Source organism: Grammomys surdaster, unplaced genomic scaffold, assembly GCF_004785775.1.
Source record: "Grammomys surdaster isolate TR1022 unplaced genomic scaffold, NIH_TR_1.0 124820, whole genome shotgun sequence".
In the NCBI taxonomy this organism is placed as follows: Eukaryota; Metazoa; Chordata; class Mammalia; order Rodentia; family Muridae; genus Grammomys; species Grammomys surdaster.
Window position 1 is genome coordinate 297,735 of NW_021619764.1, and position 19,325 is coordinate 317,059.

The 19,325-nt window shown below is 45.4% G+C and overlaps 1 protein-coding gene and 1 pseudogene across 2 annotated transcripts; one reads left to right on the plus strand and one right to left on the minus strand.

Moving 5' to 3' along the window:
• The first annotated feature begins 290 nt into the window (after positions 1-290).
• Gimap8 (GTPase, IMAP family member 8) lies at positions 291-13,078 on the plus strand. 2 transcript variants are annotated; one of them, XM_028784743.1, is made up of 6 exons: positions 291-453; positions 1,024-1,144; positions 3,727-4,384; positions 5,081-5,123; positions 8,584-9,201; positions 11,696-13,078. In XM_028784743.1, exons 2-6 carry the CDS (start codon positions 1,053-1,055, stop codon positions 12,340-12,342), a joined length of 2,058 nt encoding a protein of 685 aa, XP_028640576.1. In that variant the 5' UTR covers positions 291-453; positions 1,024-1,052; the 3' UTR covers positions 12,343-13,078. The 2 variants fall into 2 exon arrangements, with proteins under 2 accessions (XP_028640576.1, XP_028640575.1); XM_028784742.1 differs by lacking the exon at positions 291-453 and adding an exon at positions 849-900.
• Positions 13,079-16,012: 2,934 nt separating this feature from the next.
• LOC114636669 lies at positions 16,013-16,945 on the minus strand (annotated as a pseudogene).
• Positions 16,946-19,325: the final 2,380 nt, after the last annotated feature.

The following is a 19,325-nucleotide window of genomic DNA, read 5'->3' on the forward strand; positions in this document are numbered from 1 at the left end:
TCAGATTGGGTTGCTGGGATATAGTGAGTTCTGTGAGTCCCTTGAAAACACTCAGGTTCAAACATTTCTGTGTTCTGCTAGCTGGGGGAAGCTTTGACGTGTTTGTGAGGGAGCACTTTGAGGGAGAACTTTACTCTGGGAGAAAGCAAATGATCTCTTTGTAGTTTTACCTGCATCTTGTGAGCAGTCCAGGCTGAGTGAGGAGGTGGTGGGGACGAGCCAAGAGGAAAGTCTGCTGGGATTTACTCCCAAACTGACTTCATCCAAAATTTCTGATTTTGGTATTTGCAAAAGAATAGACCTGTTCTAGTTTGCTTTTCTGTTACAGCGATAAACACCAAGACCAAAAGCAACTTGAGAAGGAAAAGGTTGATTTCAGTCTGCAAGTTATAACTGCAGGAGAGAGGCCAGGGCAAGAGCTCAAACCTGGAGACAGGAGCTAAAGCTGAGCTGGTGAGGAATGCTGTTTCCTCCTCCCCCCCCCCCCCAGCTTGCTCAGCTACCTTTCTGACACAGCTTAGGCCACCTGCCGAGGGATGACACAGGCCACCATAGTGAACTCTAATATAAATCAGCAACTAAGAAAATGCTTCTCAGACATGGCCACAGGCCAGTCTGTTATAGGCAATCATTCAGTTGTGGTTTTCTCTTCCCAGATGACTCTAGATCTGTGTCTTGTTCATAGCTGAAGCTTACTAGGACAAGACCCAAGCTGGCCTTTCTGCTACCATCTTCTATCTTCATCGGAGTGAATGGCTGCGCTCCCACAGCCTTCTGCCACATGGTGGCTCCCAAGGGCATCTCCAGAAAATTTGTGCCTGTGTGTTCACGCTGGCCCCTCCCTAAGCCCCTTCCGTGTTCATCCTGTGTGTTCTGAGCTCCTTCGCAGGCTCTACTGATGTAAGACTTGCTTCTAGAAACCTCTCTCTTCCTGGAAACATTTGGAAAAATCCTCCTGCTAGGGAGACTGGGGTGACCTGGTAAATCTTTAATTCTTCTTGTGTGGCTCCTGGTCCTCTTTAGGACTTGCTTCCACTGACCTGAGGGTAGAGATGGCGACTTCATCCCATCAAGGACCAGCTGCAGGAAGCCAGGCAGAGCACAGAAGCTGTGAAACATCAATAGGACAGGGGGAAAGACCAAGGTATGTTTCAGGTGTGTGTGTGTGTGTGTGTGTGTGTGTGTGTGTGTGTGTTATTGTAGCTTAGGGGGGTGATGAGTTTAGACCATGGAAGGCAGTCTGCCCTGTTTTGGGTTGGATTTCAAGAGCCCCAGAAAGGTTTTTCCCTGGCTGGAATCATGCCACTCCAACCAGATCCAGTGGGATGTACAGTACTCTTCCTAAGAAAGAATGTGGAGCAGCTGCCTGCCAGGAGGTCTGTGGGGGAGGGCTTCACACCTAAGGGGGAAGAAGAGGACAGAAGTGTGGCAGATGGGGAGGTTCAAGATCCAGCAGGGAGTGTCTCAGAAACTGGACTCCCAGGAGGAAGTCATCGGGTGTTATTGGGACTGTTGGTCTCCTGGAGAAGCAGATGGCAGTGTCTATGTCCTGTATTCTCTCTTCTAAAACTGGCCCTTGCCTGTTAACTCCCATCCTTTTTTTTTTTTTTTTATGCTGACTGACTCACTGCCTAGGACTAAATTTCTTCCCCTGCTGGACTCTGGGGGCATCCTCAATCTCTTTTCTCTGTGACCACTTGCACCTTGATGTAGGATGAATCCCTGTATCACAGAAGCTCCTTCCAATGGTTGAACTCATAGTACCCTTGGGTGGCATCCGGGGAAGACAGATAGGGACTTACAGACTTACGTACTTAACTGCCAGTATAGGGTGATAATTGTCTTCTGGTGGAAACATTCTGCTCTCTGTGACCAAAACCTCTGTGCTAACAGAGTGTAAGGTCTTGGAGACTGGAAGCAAAATTTTGCTGATGTCAAGTGGTGTCATTCCCACTTGATTTCTACCCGTGAATCTTGGCTATAGAGAGATGGTACTGTATACTTTGATATTACCAGGTCCATGTATATAGTCTTTCTTCCTGTTACTGTGGCCACTGTGATGAGCCTATTGGGTTATGATTGGGTGATTGGGGAAGAGGAATGGGTCATCCTATCAACTTTATGATCAAGCTCTTCCTTTGCTGAGGTCAGTTTTTGATGAGCATTCAGAAATTCTCCTGGTTGTCTTCCCTGCGGTCCTTCCACACACCTCTTCCAGACCAACTTAGCACTGATTTCTCAGCTATGCTGTTTCCAAATCCATACCATCCAGCCAAATTGTTGGCTGGAGCCCATGGGTTGGTAATAGTTGCATATCTTACCACTTCTCCTTTTAGTGTAATTGAACAAGGTGCATTGCTCAAAGTTCTGCCTATGGGGAGAATAGTCTTCCAACATGTCCTCAAGAGATGCCCAAGACTGGGCCACAGTGAGGGAGCTGTCCTCTGTTGGTGGTGCCCACATGTCATACAGAACTGTCTGCCAAAACAGGTCTTCCTTTGCTATGTCAACTGGTTGCAGAGAACTCACCCTGAGGTCACAGATTTTGGCCTGGAGTGAGAAGGTGGTGTGACTGTAGTGAGGACGTGAAACCAGATTAGCCTTCTAACCACTTCTAGTCACTAATTAACATTTCCACAAGGATGGCGTGCTAGCTGTCCATCTACTTGATGGCCCGGTGCATTATTTACTCATGTCATCAAATATCTGAGGCTGGGAAATTTAAGATCAAGGGGTCCACGCCTAGCAAAGGCCTTCACATTCTTGTACTATGATGAGAAGGAGAAGGGAAATGTGGGTACATAGGAGGCAGCGGGAGGGGTACAGACTCACTTTAAAAAATTTATTTACTTTAAAAAAAGTGTATGCAACACATGCATGAAGTGCCTGCAGATGCTAAAGAGGGAATCAGATGCTCTAGCACTGGAGTTGCAGATGGTTGTGAACGAACATGTGGGTGCTGGGAACTGAACCCAGGCCCTCTATAAGAACAGCAAGTGCTCGTAACTACTGGGTCATTTTCCTCAGACTCTGTAATACACTCCTATTGGATGATATCAATCTCCTTGTGAGTGCTGTGCTGACAGAAGCTTCATGCCCTTAGCATCCCTTAGGTCTCTTCTCCCGACACTGCTGACTGTTGGATGAAGTTCCCAACTTTTGGGGATGCATTAAAATCATAAAACTCTACCCCTAGACCTCAAATTTGAGTTTGAATTACATACAGACTATGCCCATTTCATCCCAATAACTTCTAAGGTCTTAACATATTGTCCCAGCTTTTTAATATGAAGCAAGCACACGTTTAGCATTGACCACTTCTGAGATGAGCTTATGGAGATTTTGTGTTCTGCCTTAAAATTTTCTAACCCCGAGCCCTCTAGAGTAAATACCAAGTTTTATAATCAGGACCATAATCAGCCCCACATGGGCTGGACATGAGACTTAGCTTGTCTAGAAAGCACGAAGCCCTTGGTTCAATCCCTACTGCAAGCTAGACGAGCTGGCTACTGACGTCAGGGTGACCGCCTGTCTCTGCTGCTCTGTGATTACAAGCACCTGCTACTTTGAGCTTGGGAGCCTCACATTTGTGAAGCAAGACCTTACAGCTGAGACGCCTCCCAACCAAGTAGTCTAAATTCTCAGGAACAAGGAGGACAACTTTCCTCTTGTCCTCTCTCTTCTTGCTGTGGGTGGAGCATTCATGTGTTGCTCTTGTCTCAACAGTGCCAGTCGGAGTCAGGAGGACAACTTCGAGCAGAGACAGGGAACATCCACACTGCGGCTCCTCCTGCTGGGGAAACAGGGTGCAGGCAAAAGCGCCACAGGGAACACCATTCTGGGGAAAGTCGTGTTCCAGTCCAAGTTCAGTAATTGCATGGTAACCAAAAGGTGCCAGAGTGAGCGTGTGACAGTAAGAGGAAAGCAGGCCACTATCATCGATACCCCGGATCTTTTCTCCTCACTGAGCTGTGCAGACGTTAGGCAGCAGAACCTGCAGCAGTGCTCGGAGCTCTTAGCTGATGGTCCCCATGTGCTGCTCCTGGTCACTCCCATTGGTCACTATACAGAGGAGGACAGGGAGATCATTGAGGGCATCCAGGATGAGTTTGGCCCTAAAGCATACAGGCACATGATTGTGGTCTTCACTCGGGAAGATGAGCTGGGTGAAGACTCGCTGCAGAACTACATCGAAAGCAAGAAGTCTCTGAAGGAATTGATTGAAAACGTTGGAAGTCAACGATGCTGTACTTTCAACAACAAGGCAGACGAGAACCAGCAGAAACTGCAGGTGTCCAAGCTTCTTGATGCAATTGAGCTTTTGATGATGGAACACCCTGGGCTGTATTTTGAGCCCTTAAAAATGGAAAACAGTAGAGTCCAGGTAGGACTGGTGGGAGGAAGATAACCCTAAATCAATAGACTATCTTGTATGATTACCACAGTGTATTTTGAAATAGAAAAACCAGAAATAACCCAAAGACCCATCACTGAGAGGATGTGAGCTAGATATGGAAGATTATTAATTTTATATTATGCATAGAATATTTATATTGAAACATGAGAGAGAGAGAGGGAGAGAGAAGGGAGAAGAAGGAAAAGGGAGGGAAAGAGAATCAAATGCATTAAAGATGTTAGGCGGGAACAGGTAGGAAAGCAGAGGCTGGTTCTTCTGGTTAGTGTGAGTGTTAACAGTTATACCACGGGCCTAGGAAGTTTCTAGGCACAGTCCATTGTCAAGACTGAAAGGTGTTGTTTTCATGTTGGTTATGTGCTTGATTTTCCATACCTTGTGAGGTATTCTCAATTTAACTTCATGTCAGAGCCTCTGTCCCCATCCTGAGGAGCAGCAAGGGAATAATGGGGTGCTGGAAATGCCTCCATCTCTAGGAACCTGCCCAAAAGAGTCAGTGAGGTTGAAAGTTGGACAGGTGCATGAAGGAAATCGAGGACGGTGACCTTACTATGACCGCTTCCTCATCAGCAGATATTCTGTCTCCGATTTTCTCCATCTGTCACTGTGTGAAATGATGGCCTTCTTTAGGCATGTGTGTGTGTCATCCTCCCCTTTATTTTCTAGGGTTGTGGAAATGGAGTGATATTTGAAGGAGAAAGTCTGTGTGGTAAGTTGATCACCTAAACATTTAGACTCATGTCTGCATTCTTCTAATGCTTTGCCCATCCAAAGAAAAGTGGAAAAGCGAACAGATAAGAAACCAAATATGCATGGAGACCCATTCTCTGTGGGTATCCATACCTGTTCCCAGAGGATCCCTGACATGTGTGAGTCAGTACAGCAGTAGTAGTCAGTAGTCAAGGTGCTGCACACTGCAAGTGTCCCCGGCCTCTTCCGTTGTTCTGTGGAACCAGCCTTGCTTTCCATGGCTTTCCGCCTAACTCTGTTTCTTCTTCTTGGACATGAGTCTAGTATTCCTGATGAGGACTATGTAGGTATAAATTTTTTCCAACCTACTTTAATAAACATTCAACCTCCCCTTTAGCACACCATCCACCAGAGGTAGTGGAAAAGAAAAGTTATTAGGACACAGGGCAACTAAACCTGTTTAGAAATAGTTCTTTGGGGGTGAGTCCAATCTTTGTTGTCAGTATATCAACAGTCCGGTCCTCTAGCAAAACACCAACACGGATCAGCAATGGCAGATCTCACAAACACTGTTCACAAATCAGCAATGATAGGACTCACAAACACTATTCATGAATCAGCTAAGGCAGGTCAATCCAGAAGAAACAGCAAGGCTTTGCCCATAGGCTAGAATCTGAGGAAGCAGCAAGAACCCACCAGAACCACCAGAAGATGTTTTCGGTGCATTTCTCTCTATGAAAGCCCAACAAAGAATGGTCAGGCATACCAATACCACCCACCATCATCAGCAAATTCCAGTGTCAGCAAAGCCCAAGGATGACCAGTAAAGAATGGCAAGGCACACCAATACCACTCAGCATCATCCACTGTCCATTGGGTTATTTTTATATCCTTTCCAGACATCATGAGTTCTCTCAAGTGTCCCCTCTAGCATAACATCACATGCCCTTTTCCCAGGTTGCCTCGAGAAAAACACCATGTGTCTGTTCTTAGCAATACATCCTCTTACATGTATGCATCAGGAAAAACATCCTCTCATAAGATAGTTCCCAGAAAAACATCACATGACACAACCGAGTCTCCAAAGAAACCAGAAATATCTACTTCATGACAAGGAAACACTCCTCATGGATGGCATTAGCTCACAGCATCTTTGTACTGACTTCCATTAGTTGTGTGTTCTGTGTAGCAACATGGGTCACTATTCAATAGTAACTAGAATGTCTGTAGTGAGGACATACCAGCCTATGAAGTCACAGATTCATTTTAGCTTATTTCTGGGTCAGCCCTGTGTAAGAACTGAAACTCTCACAGTGAATCGAACAGACAAGGCCCTTTTCCTCTTAAAGTACAACAAGATAATAATAAAAAAATAACTTATGACGTTTAGTAGTAATAATAACAATTGTAACTGACAATGCTAGGAAATAACATACATATACTTCAGTGCCCAAAGTATTTAAAGTGATATGTATATCATGTATATCACATGTCCAGTTTGTAATATCTTGGCAGGCACAATAGTAGCCAGGGAAGGCATTCTTTTTTTTTTTTTATAAAAATTATGGAATGAAGGCGTTTCATCAATGTACTGAGTTTTACAGGCCTTGGGACTCAAAATTCAGCCAATACCCTTTAGTACAAACCCTCAGGAACATGCATGTGACTAAGAAAAACCAGTCTAACTGACCTAGGACAGCGACAGCACCTCAGGTCAGGGGGTGGGAGAGAATGCTCAGAGGATGCTCATTGGGACTGGGCTTACTTTAGGTGGTTCTGAGGAAGTCAGGCTCATTTCAGATTGGATGCTAGTAAGCAATGGGGGTAAGTCTAAGGCCAGGAACTTAATGATTTTTGGCCTCAGGATGTAAGGTTAGAGAGAGGCCACTGTTGACCTTGCAGTCAGTAGAGGATGTTTTGGGAGTCTCAACTTGGTTTGCATCAGACATGCTGCATATGGTCATGGTCTGGATTTGCTGTAATCTATCACGTGACAGTGATGATCAGGCGAGAAAGAGACAACATCTCTAGGTCGCTGCCCTCTTTCCAAGTACCTGCTTCTGTCTATATGGGCTCTCCTATACTGAAGGAGCCCTCCTTTCAAAGAAACAACAAGTGGAAAATAATGGGTTTTTCCTTTTGTGTTTTCTTAGGAGGAGTTTGTAAGACTGTAGGTTTCTATAAGGTTTTTCTGAAGCCCTTTTGCCTTGGCTAATTCTTTTTGTATCCCCTCGCTTCCTCAATGTACACATCCCTTCCCTCCTTAGATCTCTCTACTCTTATTTACTTCCCTTTGACCTATGTTCTGTCACACCTGTCCCCACAGGGGACCCTGCCCTCATTCCCCTCCCCAGCTCCCTGCTTCCACCAGAACACCATGCCAACGTTGTGTACGTGTGCCACATTTTCATTTTCCTGTCATTACTTGATGCATATCTGAGTTTTTACCATTTCTTGGGAGATCTTGGAGCAATGACCATAGATCAGCAGAGGTCTCCGTAGTGTGGTGCAGTCTGTTGGTGAACATGTTTGTGCATGTGTGTAAATGTGCAGATCAGAGGACAACCTTGTATATCACCTTAAGCACCATGCAATTTTTTTTATTGAGACAGGATCTCTTCCTGGTCTGGAACTCACCTGTAGACTACTTATCTAGCCAAAGTGCCCTAGGTATCTATCTGGTTTTGCCTCCTCAGTGCTGGAATTACAATTGTGCACCATCACACTTAAATTTTCAATTTTTTCGTGGGTTCTGGGCAATGAACTAGAACCCTCATGCTTGTGAGGCAAGTCCTTTAGCTATCTCCCTAGACTCTATGTCACATTTTCTTCATTTATCTGTTGATGGATGTCTAGGCTAGTTATTCTATTCTCAGCAATGCAAGAATAAACATGAGTAGTCAAGCATGTTATGTTACTAGAAAGTTAATACATAAGTAACGGTCTCTCCTCTGTGAAGAACAGCAGTTCTTACAGCCTCCTCTGATAGACAACCACTCCCCAGACTCCTATGAATATAGTGTGTCCTGTTCTGAACTTCAGATAATGAAATCATATAGAATGTAGGTTTTACGTCTGATTTCTTACATTCAGCATGGTTTTGAGTTTCATACATGTTTAAAAAAAAAACCAAACCAACAACTGAGTATTTTATTGTGTGAGTATAAGATTAAGGGGCACTTTATAATCAGAATGTCACAGCCCCTGACTTAGCCAATGACCTCATGCTATAATACCTTTAAAGGATGGGGGTCAGAGGAAGCTCAGTGTAGCATAGTCACTCTCCTGGAAAATCCTGGGCTTCCTGTATTCTTCTTAGTTCATTCCTGCTTTTCATGGTTCCTACCCGGATGGCTGGATTCTGCCTGAGATTAGAGTCCTGCTCCATCAGAGGGATGAGGCCTTTCACAACTGTTCACAACTGTATTCAACTGCAGGAGGAGATGCTGGACCTATTTCTATTTTTTCTTGTCTCATAGGTTCAAGGAAGAGGCAGTCTCAGATCACAGGACCTGATTGTGATATAGAAATGCCAGAGCTGAAGGTCCTTCTCATGGGGAAGCGTGGTGTTGGGAAAAGTGCAGCAGGAAACAGCATTCTGGGGAAACGGGTTTTTAAGACTCGATTTAGTGAGAAGCAGCAGGTCACCAAGGCCTTGGCATCCCACAGCAGGGTCTGGAATGGGAAGAAAGTCGTGATTATTGATTCTCCGGAGATCTCGTCGTGGAAGCTTGATGAGTCGGATGTCAAGAACCACACTTTCCCAGGACCCCATGCCTTTCTGCTGGTGACACCACTGGGTTCTTCTTTAAAGAGTGATGACGATGTGTTCAGCATCATCAAACGTATTTTTGGAGAAAAATTCACCAAGTTTACAATTATTCTCTTTACCAGGAAAGAAGATTTTGAGGATCAGGAGCTAGATACGTTTATAAGGGAAAATGATAAACTCATCCAGAAATTTGAAGGAAGATACACACTCTTCAACTACAGGGCAACTGTGGAGGAGGAGCAGAGCCAGGCGGGCAAACTACTGGACCAAATCGAGAACATGGTGCAGGGGAACGGCAACAAGCCTTGTGTCACCAGAGAGAAAGGTATGTCTGAGCATAGGAGATGGTTTTGTATCCAGTGCTTGCGATATAAAGCATGACCCAGAGCTATTGCTTTCTGAAGGATACAGAGAGTGTGAGTAAAGGTCCAGGCTGGGCTGTAGCTCAGTACAGTGCTTACCCAGCATGCACTAAGGTTGCTCCCCAGTAGGTCAACAATTGAGCATGGTGATGTATAGTTGTAGCCCCAAGACTTGGGAAGTAGAGTCAGAAGGACCAGAAGTTCAAGTTCATTGACTGACTAGTGAGTTCAAGGCCTGCCTGGATTGTATGTGACCCTGTCTCTGTCTCAAAATCAGCCAGCAGGTGTATACAATGGTCTTGTCTTCAAATATGTCCTAAAGTTATGAGTTTTTTTAAATGTACACTCTTAGAACTAGCTTTCAATTTCTTCCTGACCCCTACCTCACCTCTCCTGCATGGGAACCTCTCCCAGTCTTCTTGCTTTTGCAGTCTGCTGTTGTTGGGACTTAGCACTCAGCTCTGTGATGACAATTTCGGGTCATTGACTTGCTTTTCTTTTCTCTTAACATAGAACTCCCTCTGGGTTATTTGTTCTTTACTGCTTTGGAGATGGGAAACTGTAAGAAAGTATAGGCAGGGCTTAGGTGATGACTCATGTGCCTTATAAGCATAAGACCTGAGTTCAATCCCCAGAACCCGCATCAGAAAAGCCAGGCATGGTGGTGAATACTGAATTCTCAGGGCTGGGGAGGCAGCAACAGATGGGTCTCTGAGACTTCCTGGCCATCCATCCTTACCTATTTAGCAAGTTCCCAGTGAGAGACTGTCTCAAAAACCAACTTAGACTATGGCTGAGGAATGACAGCTGAGGTTGTTCTCCAGAATCTCCATGCATACCATACACATATATGTATACCTGCACACACATGTTCATTTGAACACACATGAACACCCTTATATACATGTACTAAGAAAGTAAAAGAAGAAACTAGAGCAAGAGAGTTAGGAGGTAAGACATGACAAGGACAGAGCCTGCATGCTTGTGGTAGATGGCAGTATGTGACACTCAATGATGTGATCCCAGCTCTTTCCTGTGGAGAAGGGACTGCTCGTTTTTTCAGTATTCCCTATTGACCTCATCTGAGATCTTTCCCATTTCTACTCATCTGTTCTCTTCTGACTCAGATGTTCTGATGCAGGAAGATCAGTACTTCAAGTGGGTATCACTGTTTGTTGCCCTTTCACATTCCCCAAGGAGGGCCAGGCTCTGGGCCAGCTAAAGAAGTGTAGGGAAGTGGGAAGGCAGGGAGAAAGCATCTCCAGAAACTCAATTTGAAACAGGGTTTAGGAAATAGGTAGGGTTTGGATGGCCAGGAGGAAAGAGAGACTCCCAGAGAATACATTAGCAACTTTAAGAAAGAAATAGGAATGGCTGAGCATGTCTCTTGATGGAAATAGGCCTTCAAATTGCAGGAAGGATCAGATTTCAGAGAGGGTTGGGAGCATAATCTTTTCTATAAGTACAGAAGTAGAGATTGGAGTACATGACGTTTGAGAGTGTGTGTGTGTGTGTGTGTGTGTGTGTGTGTACACGCGTGCGTGTGCATGTGCATATGTTGGTTCAGATCATTGGTCTATTTTAAACCTTTAGGCAAAACTCTGAGGCTGGGTTCAGCACGAGTAGCACATTAGTTGTTCCTGGAAGGAAGGGCAAGACGAGATTTCCAACCTCTTTGGCTTAAGGTAGACAATAGTGACTTGACAAGGAATTCGTGATGGAGGACCACTGGGAAGAAACATGGTTAAGTGAAAAGGCAATAGGAACACCAAAAGAGTAAATGCAATCAGATCTCTCTGCACCTGCAAGTGCCATTTATAGGGAAACTTTTCCTCCATCATCAAAACCATGAAGAACAGTGTTATTGGGCATTTATTTTAACCAGGAAGCTACTTCAGCTCATTAGTAAAAGACACAGTAAGCCTCATCATACTTTAAATGAATTTTAGTATAAGGCAACCAACACAACTGACAATCTATTGATAGAATATGTGATTACTTTTTCCTGAAAACCCAATTGTATAGACTTGACTTTCAAATACTTCGAAGACCTCTTGCAAAGACATTATGGCTATCAGGAGTTAGCAATAGGGAGACTTAGTCACAGAAGGAACAGAAGATAGAAACGAAGTGTATGGAGTAGAGCCAGCAAAGATAAGAGGCCATTATTCCTCTTAGGTACCAGGAATTAAGAAGAGACCCTGGAGAAAGGAGTAGAGTAGATTCGGAGATAGGAGATATGTTATGTTCATAGATGAGCACTGGGCAGAGGATTGTCTAAGTCCCTCTGTTGAGTTCCTAGACCATACGAGCTGGGAAGCCAGTCTCATGTGTGGGGTAGACCTGCTGGATGATATCCTGTGAACTTATTGAGGAAACTAGTGCTCTGAATAACTTGGAAAAGTGAACCTGTATCATCCCATAGTCATGAGTCCTTCCCAATTTCCTCTGCAACAGAACTCTTAAACATCATCCTCTTGGGAAGGAGTGGGGCTGGAAAAAGTGCAACTGGGAACACTATCCTGGGGAGACCTGCCTTCTTCTCTCAGCTCAGAGCTCAGCCAGTCACCAGTAGAGGCCAGAGTGGCAAGAGGACACTGAACGGGCAGGATATTGTGGTTGTGGACACTCCATCATTCATCCAGATGTATGGTACTGAAAAGGAACCATCCAGGTTAAAGGAGGAGACCAAGCGCTGGTTGCTTCTCTGTGAAGAAGGCATGAAGATTTTTGTCCTGGTACTCCAGTTGGGACGGTTCACCCAGGAAGATGAGACAGTGGTGGAGCAACTGGAGGCCAGTTTTGAGGAAAACATTATGAAAAATATGATTGTGCTGTTTACACGGAAGGAAGACCTAGGGGATGGGAACATTCAGGATTATACTAACAACACAAAGAACAAAGCCCTTAAAAGAATACTTAGAAAGTGCAAGGGCCGAGTTTGTGCTTTTAATAATAAAGAAACTGGTGATGACCAGGAGACCCAGGTGAAAGATCTGTTGATAATAGCCAATGGTCTCAAAAAGAACCATGATGAGCATTCAAATTCAAGGATGAATCAAATAAAATCAAAAATAGACCAAATTACTATGCCATTTAAATAAGCTCAAGTGAGCACTTTTAAGGCCTGGGACAATTAAGGGATGCCATCAGACAGAGGTAGGGGGGATGAGAAGTGGGAGGACTAGTGTGGTAAGTCCTCTCAAAGGCTGAGGAATAAATGCATCTCATGATGGGTGTAGATATTTGGGTAGATAAATTGTTGAGTTAGGCCAGGCAGAAGGGAATTAGAAGACAAAGAGAATATGGTAGAGAATATTGGAAATGTTTTACATATATTAAGGGTCAACTTCACCACTTCACCAGTGTAAGTTGGGTAGAGTGAGGATTGTCACTGTTCCCAAGGCCCAGCACGGCAAAGGTAGTTGTGATCCTCAACATTCCAACTTCATTCTTTGTGTCCAGCTTCACGGGTATATGAAATCTATCGTGGTGTTCTGTGCATGGTTGAGAAGACCTACTGGAAGTTGCTTACAGTCAGATGAAGAATATGAAGTCTTCTCTAAGGTGTACTAAGGGCCAGAAATTTTAAACATCAGCCATTTTCATGTATACTTTGAGGATAAGATCTATAACATATGTGTTTAGCTACCTTCAAGATCAACCTACTGATATGAAGTCTGAGAATTTATATGTTTTTGATATTATACTTTATCCTTTCCAAGAAGTAACCCAACTACCATTGAATGCTACATACTTCTTAACACACTAACTTCTAGAAAATGTGCGTATAAATATGAGTTGAATCAGATAATAAAGATGAACTGGACTATGACTTTACATTTTCCTTCTGATGACAATTTTTCTGATTTAGGGAAAGAGCCTAATTTTATAAAGAGGACACTGAAATGTTTATGCATTTTGACTAAGGTGAGCCTTTTCACATTTCTGGTGCCCAAGGGTCTTTTAAACAATTTGTATGACAGGCCTTTGCCAGCTCTAGGGTTGTATGTCCTAGACATTTTATCACGCCAAGGAAAACTGAATGGGAACCATCTTAGAAGCAGGATCGGGAGGATTCAGGCCAGGATGATTGATGGCTGTGACTCTTCTCTAAGATTCCCTTTTGTGTGAGTGCAGTAGCTGCATCCCTGACAGCTTCCTCAGGCTGAAGAGGTGACACTAGGACCTGGGCATGGGGAGGGATGCACAGGATAGGCACTGTGGTGTACTCTTATTGTAGGATCTAACATACACTACAGAATGTCTTTAGGTCTATTTCTGAGTGGGTGACAGCTGTTGTGGCAGTTGTTCTGAGAAAGCACATGGGAAGAGACAGGAGAGTTGCAGGTTTACAAGGGGATGACAACTATAATCCTCCTAAGGCTAAGGTGGCTGAGGTGGCTGCTCTTCCTCATTCCCAGGACAGTTAGTTGGTCCTGGGATAGAAAACCTCATATGTTCCTCTGTGCTTCTTGTACCACAGCTTCATGACTTCCTCTCACTGTTCAGAGCTGGTTGACCCCACCAGGGTGAGGTTTCTCCTCATTCCTGCTTGTTTGTGAACACAAGGAAGCCACCGTGTCCAGGTGGCAGATGTAGCTCACTGTTCAATGGGGCTGTATTAGTTCTTTCCTTTGCTGTGATCAAACACATAATAGCAATAAATTAAGGAAGGAAGGGGAGAGGGGAGGGAAGGAAGAACTTATTCTGATTCATAGTTTGAACGTGCACTCTCTCTGCTATTATTAGAGCAGGCATTGTGGTAGGAATAGGAGGCAACCGGCCACATCTTGACCACGATTAGGAAGCAAAGGCTGATGAACTGTGGTACTCAGATCACTTTCTCCTTTTTGTTCAGTCTGAGCCCTCTGTGACCCAGAGTTGCAGTGGTTCTTTCTCACCTCATCCTAGTTTAGAAACTCCCTCACCATTATACCAAGAGTTTTGTCTCTGCGTGATTCTAGATTCTGATCAATATTAATCATCACAGACAACTTTGTTACAGCTGGAAAATCTAGCCCACAGAGCTTGGAGCCCGGAGGCACAAATTACAATGATAACTGACAATGATAGTGGGTGTGACTCTTTTGATGTTTCTTGGGTCTCAAGATAATCTTCCTGCTGGGGACACAGTGGCACACAGAGGTCACTGTTTTATGTCTCCTGCATCTCAGTAAGTAGCACCCCTCCTTACTAAGGTTCCCCTTTGAGCTGTCAGTCTGAGTTGCTCTTACACTCTCTGAAGCATCAGAATGCTGATCATCTAGTGTCCAGCCTACCTCTTCAATATGATGTCACTACTGTAATGCAGTGGCTTTCCCAATGGGAGTGCAGGATGGATTGCTCTGCAGGGGGCATTAAGCCTTTCCTGGAGATGTTTCTGCTGTGATGCTCCTGACTTACAGAGGGTAGGTCTCAGGAATAGAGTTATCTCATAGAGTGCATTGGACAATGCACATAATGGTCCTCTATAGCAGAACCCCACCTGATCTTCAGTGTCAGAGGTGCTGATGCTGAAATACTGGATGAAATGGATGAATGGGTCATGTTCTATGCTGCAGAGCGTCCATACAGTACAGACCTCTCCTGAACAAGGAGTGGGAGGAGGTAATGGTGCGCCAGTGTCTGTTGTGCTGACACAAGAGGCATGTGTTCATTCTTTACACTGGGATCCTCTTCTCCTTCCTCACAGAATTACCTTTGGCTTCATGTCTCTCTCTTCCTGCCCTGAGAAAGAAATCCTGAAGACTCTGGCCTTTATAGCTTAAACGGGCTTTGAAAATTGGCTAAATCCTTAAAAGGGAGGAGAGGGTCCAGTGCTGGCACAACCTGTGAATGTACAAGCAAGAAGAATCTAGAACAGCAGTTTGCAACCTGTGGGTCACGGTCAGCCTGAAACATATTATTTACAATGGTCTTAGGAACTGAAACACAGCTCAGCTCAGTAGCAAAATTACAGGTATGAAGTAGCAACAAACATGAATGTATAGGTTGGAGGTTCCTAACCGTCGGAAATGTGTGATTTCCAATGGTCACAGCCCACAAGATGAAAAACATCCATCTAGAAGAATCTCAAGGCCACTTGATTGTGAGTCCTCCTTTACTACTTCAAATACAATTGTCACCATTTCAGGAAAGACTCCTGCGTTTCCTTCCATCACCACCTTTGTCCTGACACCATGAGCCTGGTCTCTCCCACTGTCTCACTGTCGCATCCCTAAGACCAAAGCATTAATGTGCCTCAGGTCTCGTTTCTCACAAGAGGCAGGATGATGTTTATAAGACACTCTGGTGGCCTCCGTTCTTACATGTTTCCCTACCATTTCTGACAATGGTCATGGCATTTACCCAATAAATGAAGGATGTAAACATTTAGCTATTATTAGCAAAACACACTTCTCCCCTCAGCCACACACAGTTCCTGTTTATTACTTTTCAACTACATTGTCTTCACAGATGGTGTTGGTGGCTTATGTTTCCCACAGACGAAAGGGCTAAGTTGAACAGAATCAAGTCTGAGCAAAAGTGTCACAGGTCAAACCATCTTATGTAGTGGGGAGAAGACAGGATGGGAGAAAAAAAGCCTCCCCCTCCTCTCTCCTCCGGAGAGGAGGTGCAAACTTCCTGACAGTGATAAGCAGTCTGAGGTCAACAGAAAAGAGAAAAGAACAGAGGGCAGATTGACTAAACAGAAGCCCTGGAAGGCGGGTGTGTGTGGCTGAGAGTTCCAGCTGATTGATTCTAGTGAGGTGAGGGAGGAAAAGAGAATCCTTAAGTCCGGAGATGCAAAATAGACACTAGCTGATCATCAGCAGATGCGTCAAAAGTAGGTTTGCAGTCTGTCAGGTTGAACTGATCTTGGTGAAGGTCTGGGTAGATTCCAGTAGGGCAGGGACTAGAACAGCAGGAAGGGAGGACCCAACAGGACAGCCACACCTAATTTCAGAGAGGTCCTAGGGGTTTTCTGCCACTCCCACAGCTTGGGCTGGCAGCCTGGTGCGCAGGAAACTCTGTATGCATACCTCTACCATCTCTGCCACCTGGGCGAGGTGATCATTACCTCACTGGAGTAGTGAGCACCCCACCCCAACCCCTGCCAAGCTCCCTCACAAAGCTCACAAACAGGCCTGGTAATTGTTCTTTCTGCGTCTTGTGCTCACTGCCTGTGGCAGGGTTGTCCAGAGTACACACACAGTCCCGCACTCGGCTACCAGCTCCCTAGAAGCGTGATTGTCCCTGCAGCTCACGTAATACTGCAGGGAATCTCCAGTCCTGCGATTCCCTCCTTGCACGTGAACACCACTATGCCATTGCCTGTTCCCCAAGCACCCACTTCACAATGGCCAGTGCCTGGAGGTTCTATGTGGTGATATGACACAGCTGGGTGACCACCAACAGCGTGTGCGGCATGGACACCGACAGCACGAAGCAACACACTGTCTCCAAGCACGGGGTACCTCAGAGCTGATGAGGTCAGAGTGTCTACCACCTCTACATGCCAGCAGGCCCACGTCCTAGGCTCTGGTGACAGGCACAACCTTCTGCTGGAGAGGAAGAGCTTCTGGCCTAGGATACTGTTGCCAATGGCACACTTGCCTGTCCAGGTTCTGCCCACCAGGATGAGCCTCAGTTGAGCTCCTGCCAGGCTCAAGAGAGCCCCTCTGAGTCTGAGGACCAGATATGGCAGCATTGTGTCAGAGACATAGGTTTTCCTCTGGGACACTGCTTATATTCAAGCCTTCAGCATACAAGGGAAGGACCCACAATGCCTGTTCCCCTTGGAAGCCTAGTGCTCCCCTTGGAAGCCTAGTGCTCCCCTTGGAAGCCTGGTGCTCCCCTTGGAAGCCTGGTGCTCCCGACTGCTTTGGGCTCTCTGAGATCAGGCTCTTTCCCATCTCTCCTTTGTACATCTGGATTCTCTGCACACCTGCAGGTGCTCCCACTGATGGCTCACAAAATATTCCTTTATAACCCCTGGGTTTACCAGGGTCTCTGGTCCTTCACACACAGGCCGACCTGATGCTGCTTTGACCCTAATGTCCTCACAGGATGCTTGCAGTGGAGCACAGGGGTTGATTCAGACAAGTGTTGGCTGCAGCCCACCACATGCTCCTTGTGTAAATGTAGGAAGTGCTCAGTCGAGGACACAGCTCAAAACTGGAGATAACATGGGGCTTTCTCTGGGTAGTTAGAGAGTTAGAAGAGAGAGTTCACCTTCTTTCCCCTCTCACCTAAACTGTCTTAAGCCAGCTCCCAAAAGAGAATACCCTTCCTCATGTTTAATATTTCATTACATTTCATTTACTTAGGGGGCATACAGCCATGTCCTATGGAGGCTAAAGGTGAACTTTCAGGAGTCGGTTCCCTCCCTCCATCATGTGAGCTCAGGAGTTGAAATCAGCTTGTCAGGTGTGGCAGCTTGTGCCTTTACCGACCCAGTCATCTCCCTGAATCCAAATACTGATACATAGTTAATCCCCTATCCTCCTAACACTGGGGACCTGGTGAGTGACGCTCGCTCTAGTTCTGGATTTCCCATTCTGTGTTATTTTTGTGGAAACCAGAGTAGGTTTAGGATCCTCCCTTCATCCTGTGAGAACCATTGAGAGGCTGGTCAAAGCTCTGAGCTCCCAGCAGGACAGGGTCAGAGACTCAGCCAGACACAGGACCAAGGTCCTGCTGTTTCATCCCAGGGGCTTCCAGACCCCACCTCTTTCTTACCTTGAGCTCACACACTAACCAGAAGTGCTTTGCAGAGAAGGGCTCTTACCATAGACGCCTTCCTCATCTCTTGCCATCTTCCTCTCCCTCACCCTGTGCTTCCTTAGAAGGCTCTCAGTTTTGGTTTCCTTATTCATGTGTTCATTTCTGCAATTGGGAAAACCCCACTTACAAAATCAGGCAAAGTCCAAGGCACAGGACTTTGTGGTGACAAAGCAATGCTTCTGCCTGCAAGGGATTGAACATCTATCTAGGTGTGTGCTTTGCGGGGCAAACAAGTGTCTAGAGACAAAGCAGGCAGTTTTTTTTCTGATGTTGAGTTGTCCCAGTCGTTTTGGGGTCACATCTAGATTTTCAGTAATAGCACCAGAAGGAACTACCATGCTACCTTGAGTTAGAGTCACACTGGGAGAGCGCTGAACATGCTTGGATATGTCTTCTCAGGGGCTCCAAGTACAGAAGACCAAAGGAATGTTGGACTGTTTACTCCATGCAATCTTTAGCTCAACTGTAAAACTTCCTTGGGTTCCAGGTCATAACAGTAGTCAATGTGCGGTCTTGAAGACATTTCCAAAAGACAATAGCTTTCCCCAGGAGAAGCTGACCAACCCTGAGAACTGTAATCTTTATTCAGTGACTTTGGGATCTACCTACCCTAGGGAAACAAGGAAAAAGAGAGTTGGGAAACTGGAAAAGAGATGGACCTCCAAGTAGCGTCTTCAAGTAAAGCTGGCTTGTCTAGACACATCTGGATATGGCGTGTGTGCTGGGGGGACTAGTACCTCCTTTCCACCTCTGTTCTTTTTTTCCAGATCTGAGGTTTTCATAAGTGACTTGATCCGCACACTCATCAATATAACTGAGCACTCCCTGGTCCTATGTGCCTGAGCACAAAGGCACACATTCTCGCTAGTCTGTTGTTCCAGCTCATTAACCCTAATCTCACTCAGCTAACTACAGCTGAAAACAGACTCAGAATCTCTCCAGTTTTCTCTCTCGTGATCCCAGGGCTACAGTCTGCGTCCTTATGTGTGTGCTTCTCCATCATTTCAGTGTTTACCTGAAATGATGTCTCGGCTCAAGCTGTTCGAGGTGCTGAGTTCCTTCCCATTATCCCTCCAGTGAGCACAATATAAAGAAGTGGGGGGGGGCATACAGTGGATGCACTGACAGTCTGTCTGTGTCTTTGAGCACATGCAGGCTTGGCTACTATTCAACCTTAGGGAATTTCCATTCTGCACTGACACCTCTTCTCCCTCCTCACAGCCTTCAGTAGGACTCACCCTATAGTCCTGTGTCATTAAGTATTTTACATGTGGAAATTACTAGCGTTCAATAACTGACACCAGAAATGAAGAAACAG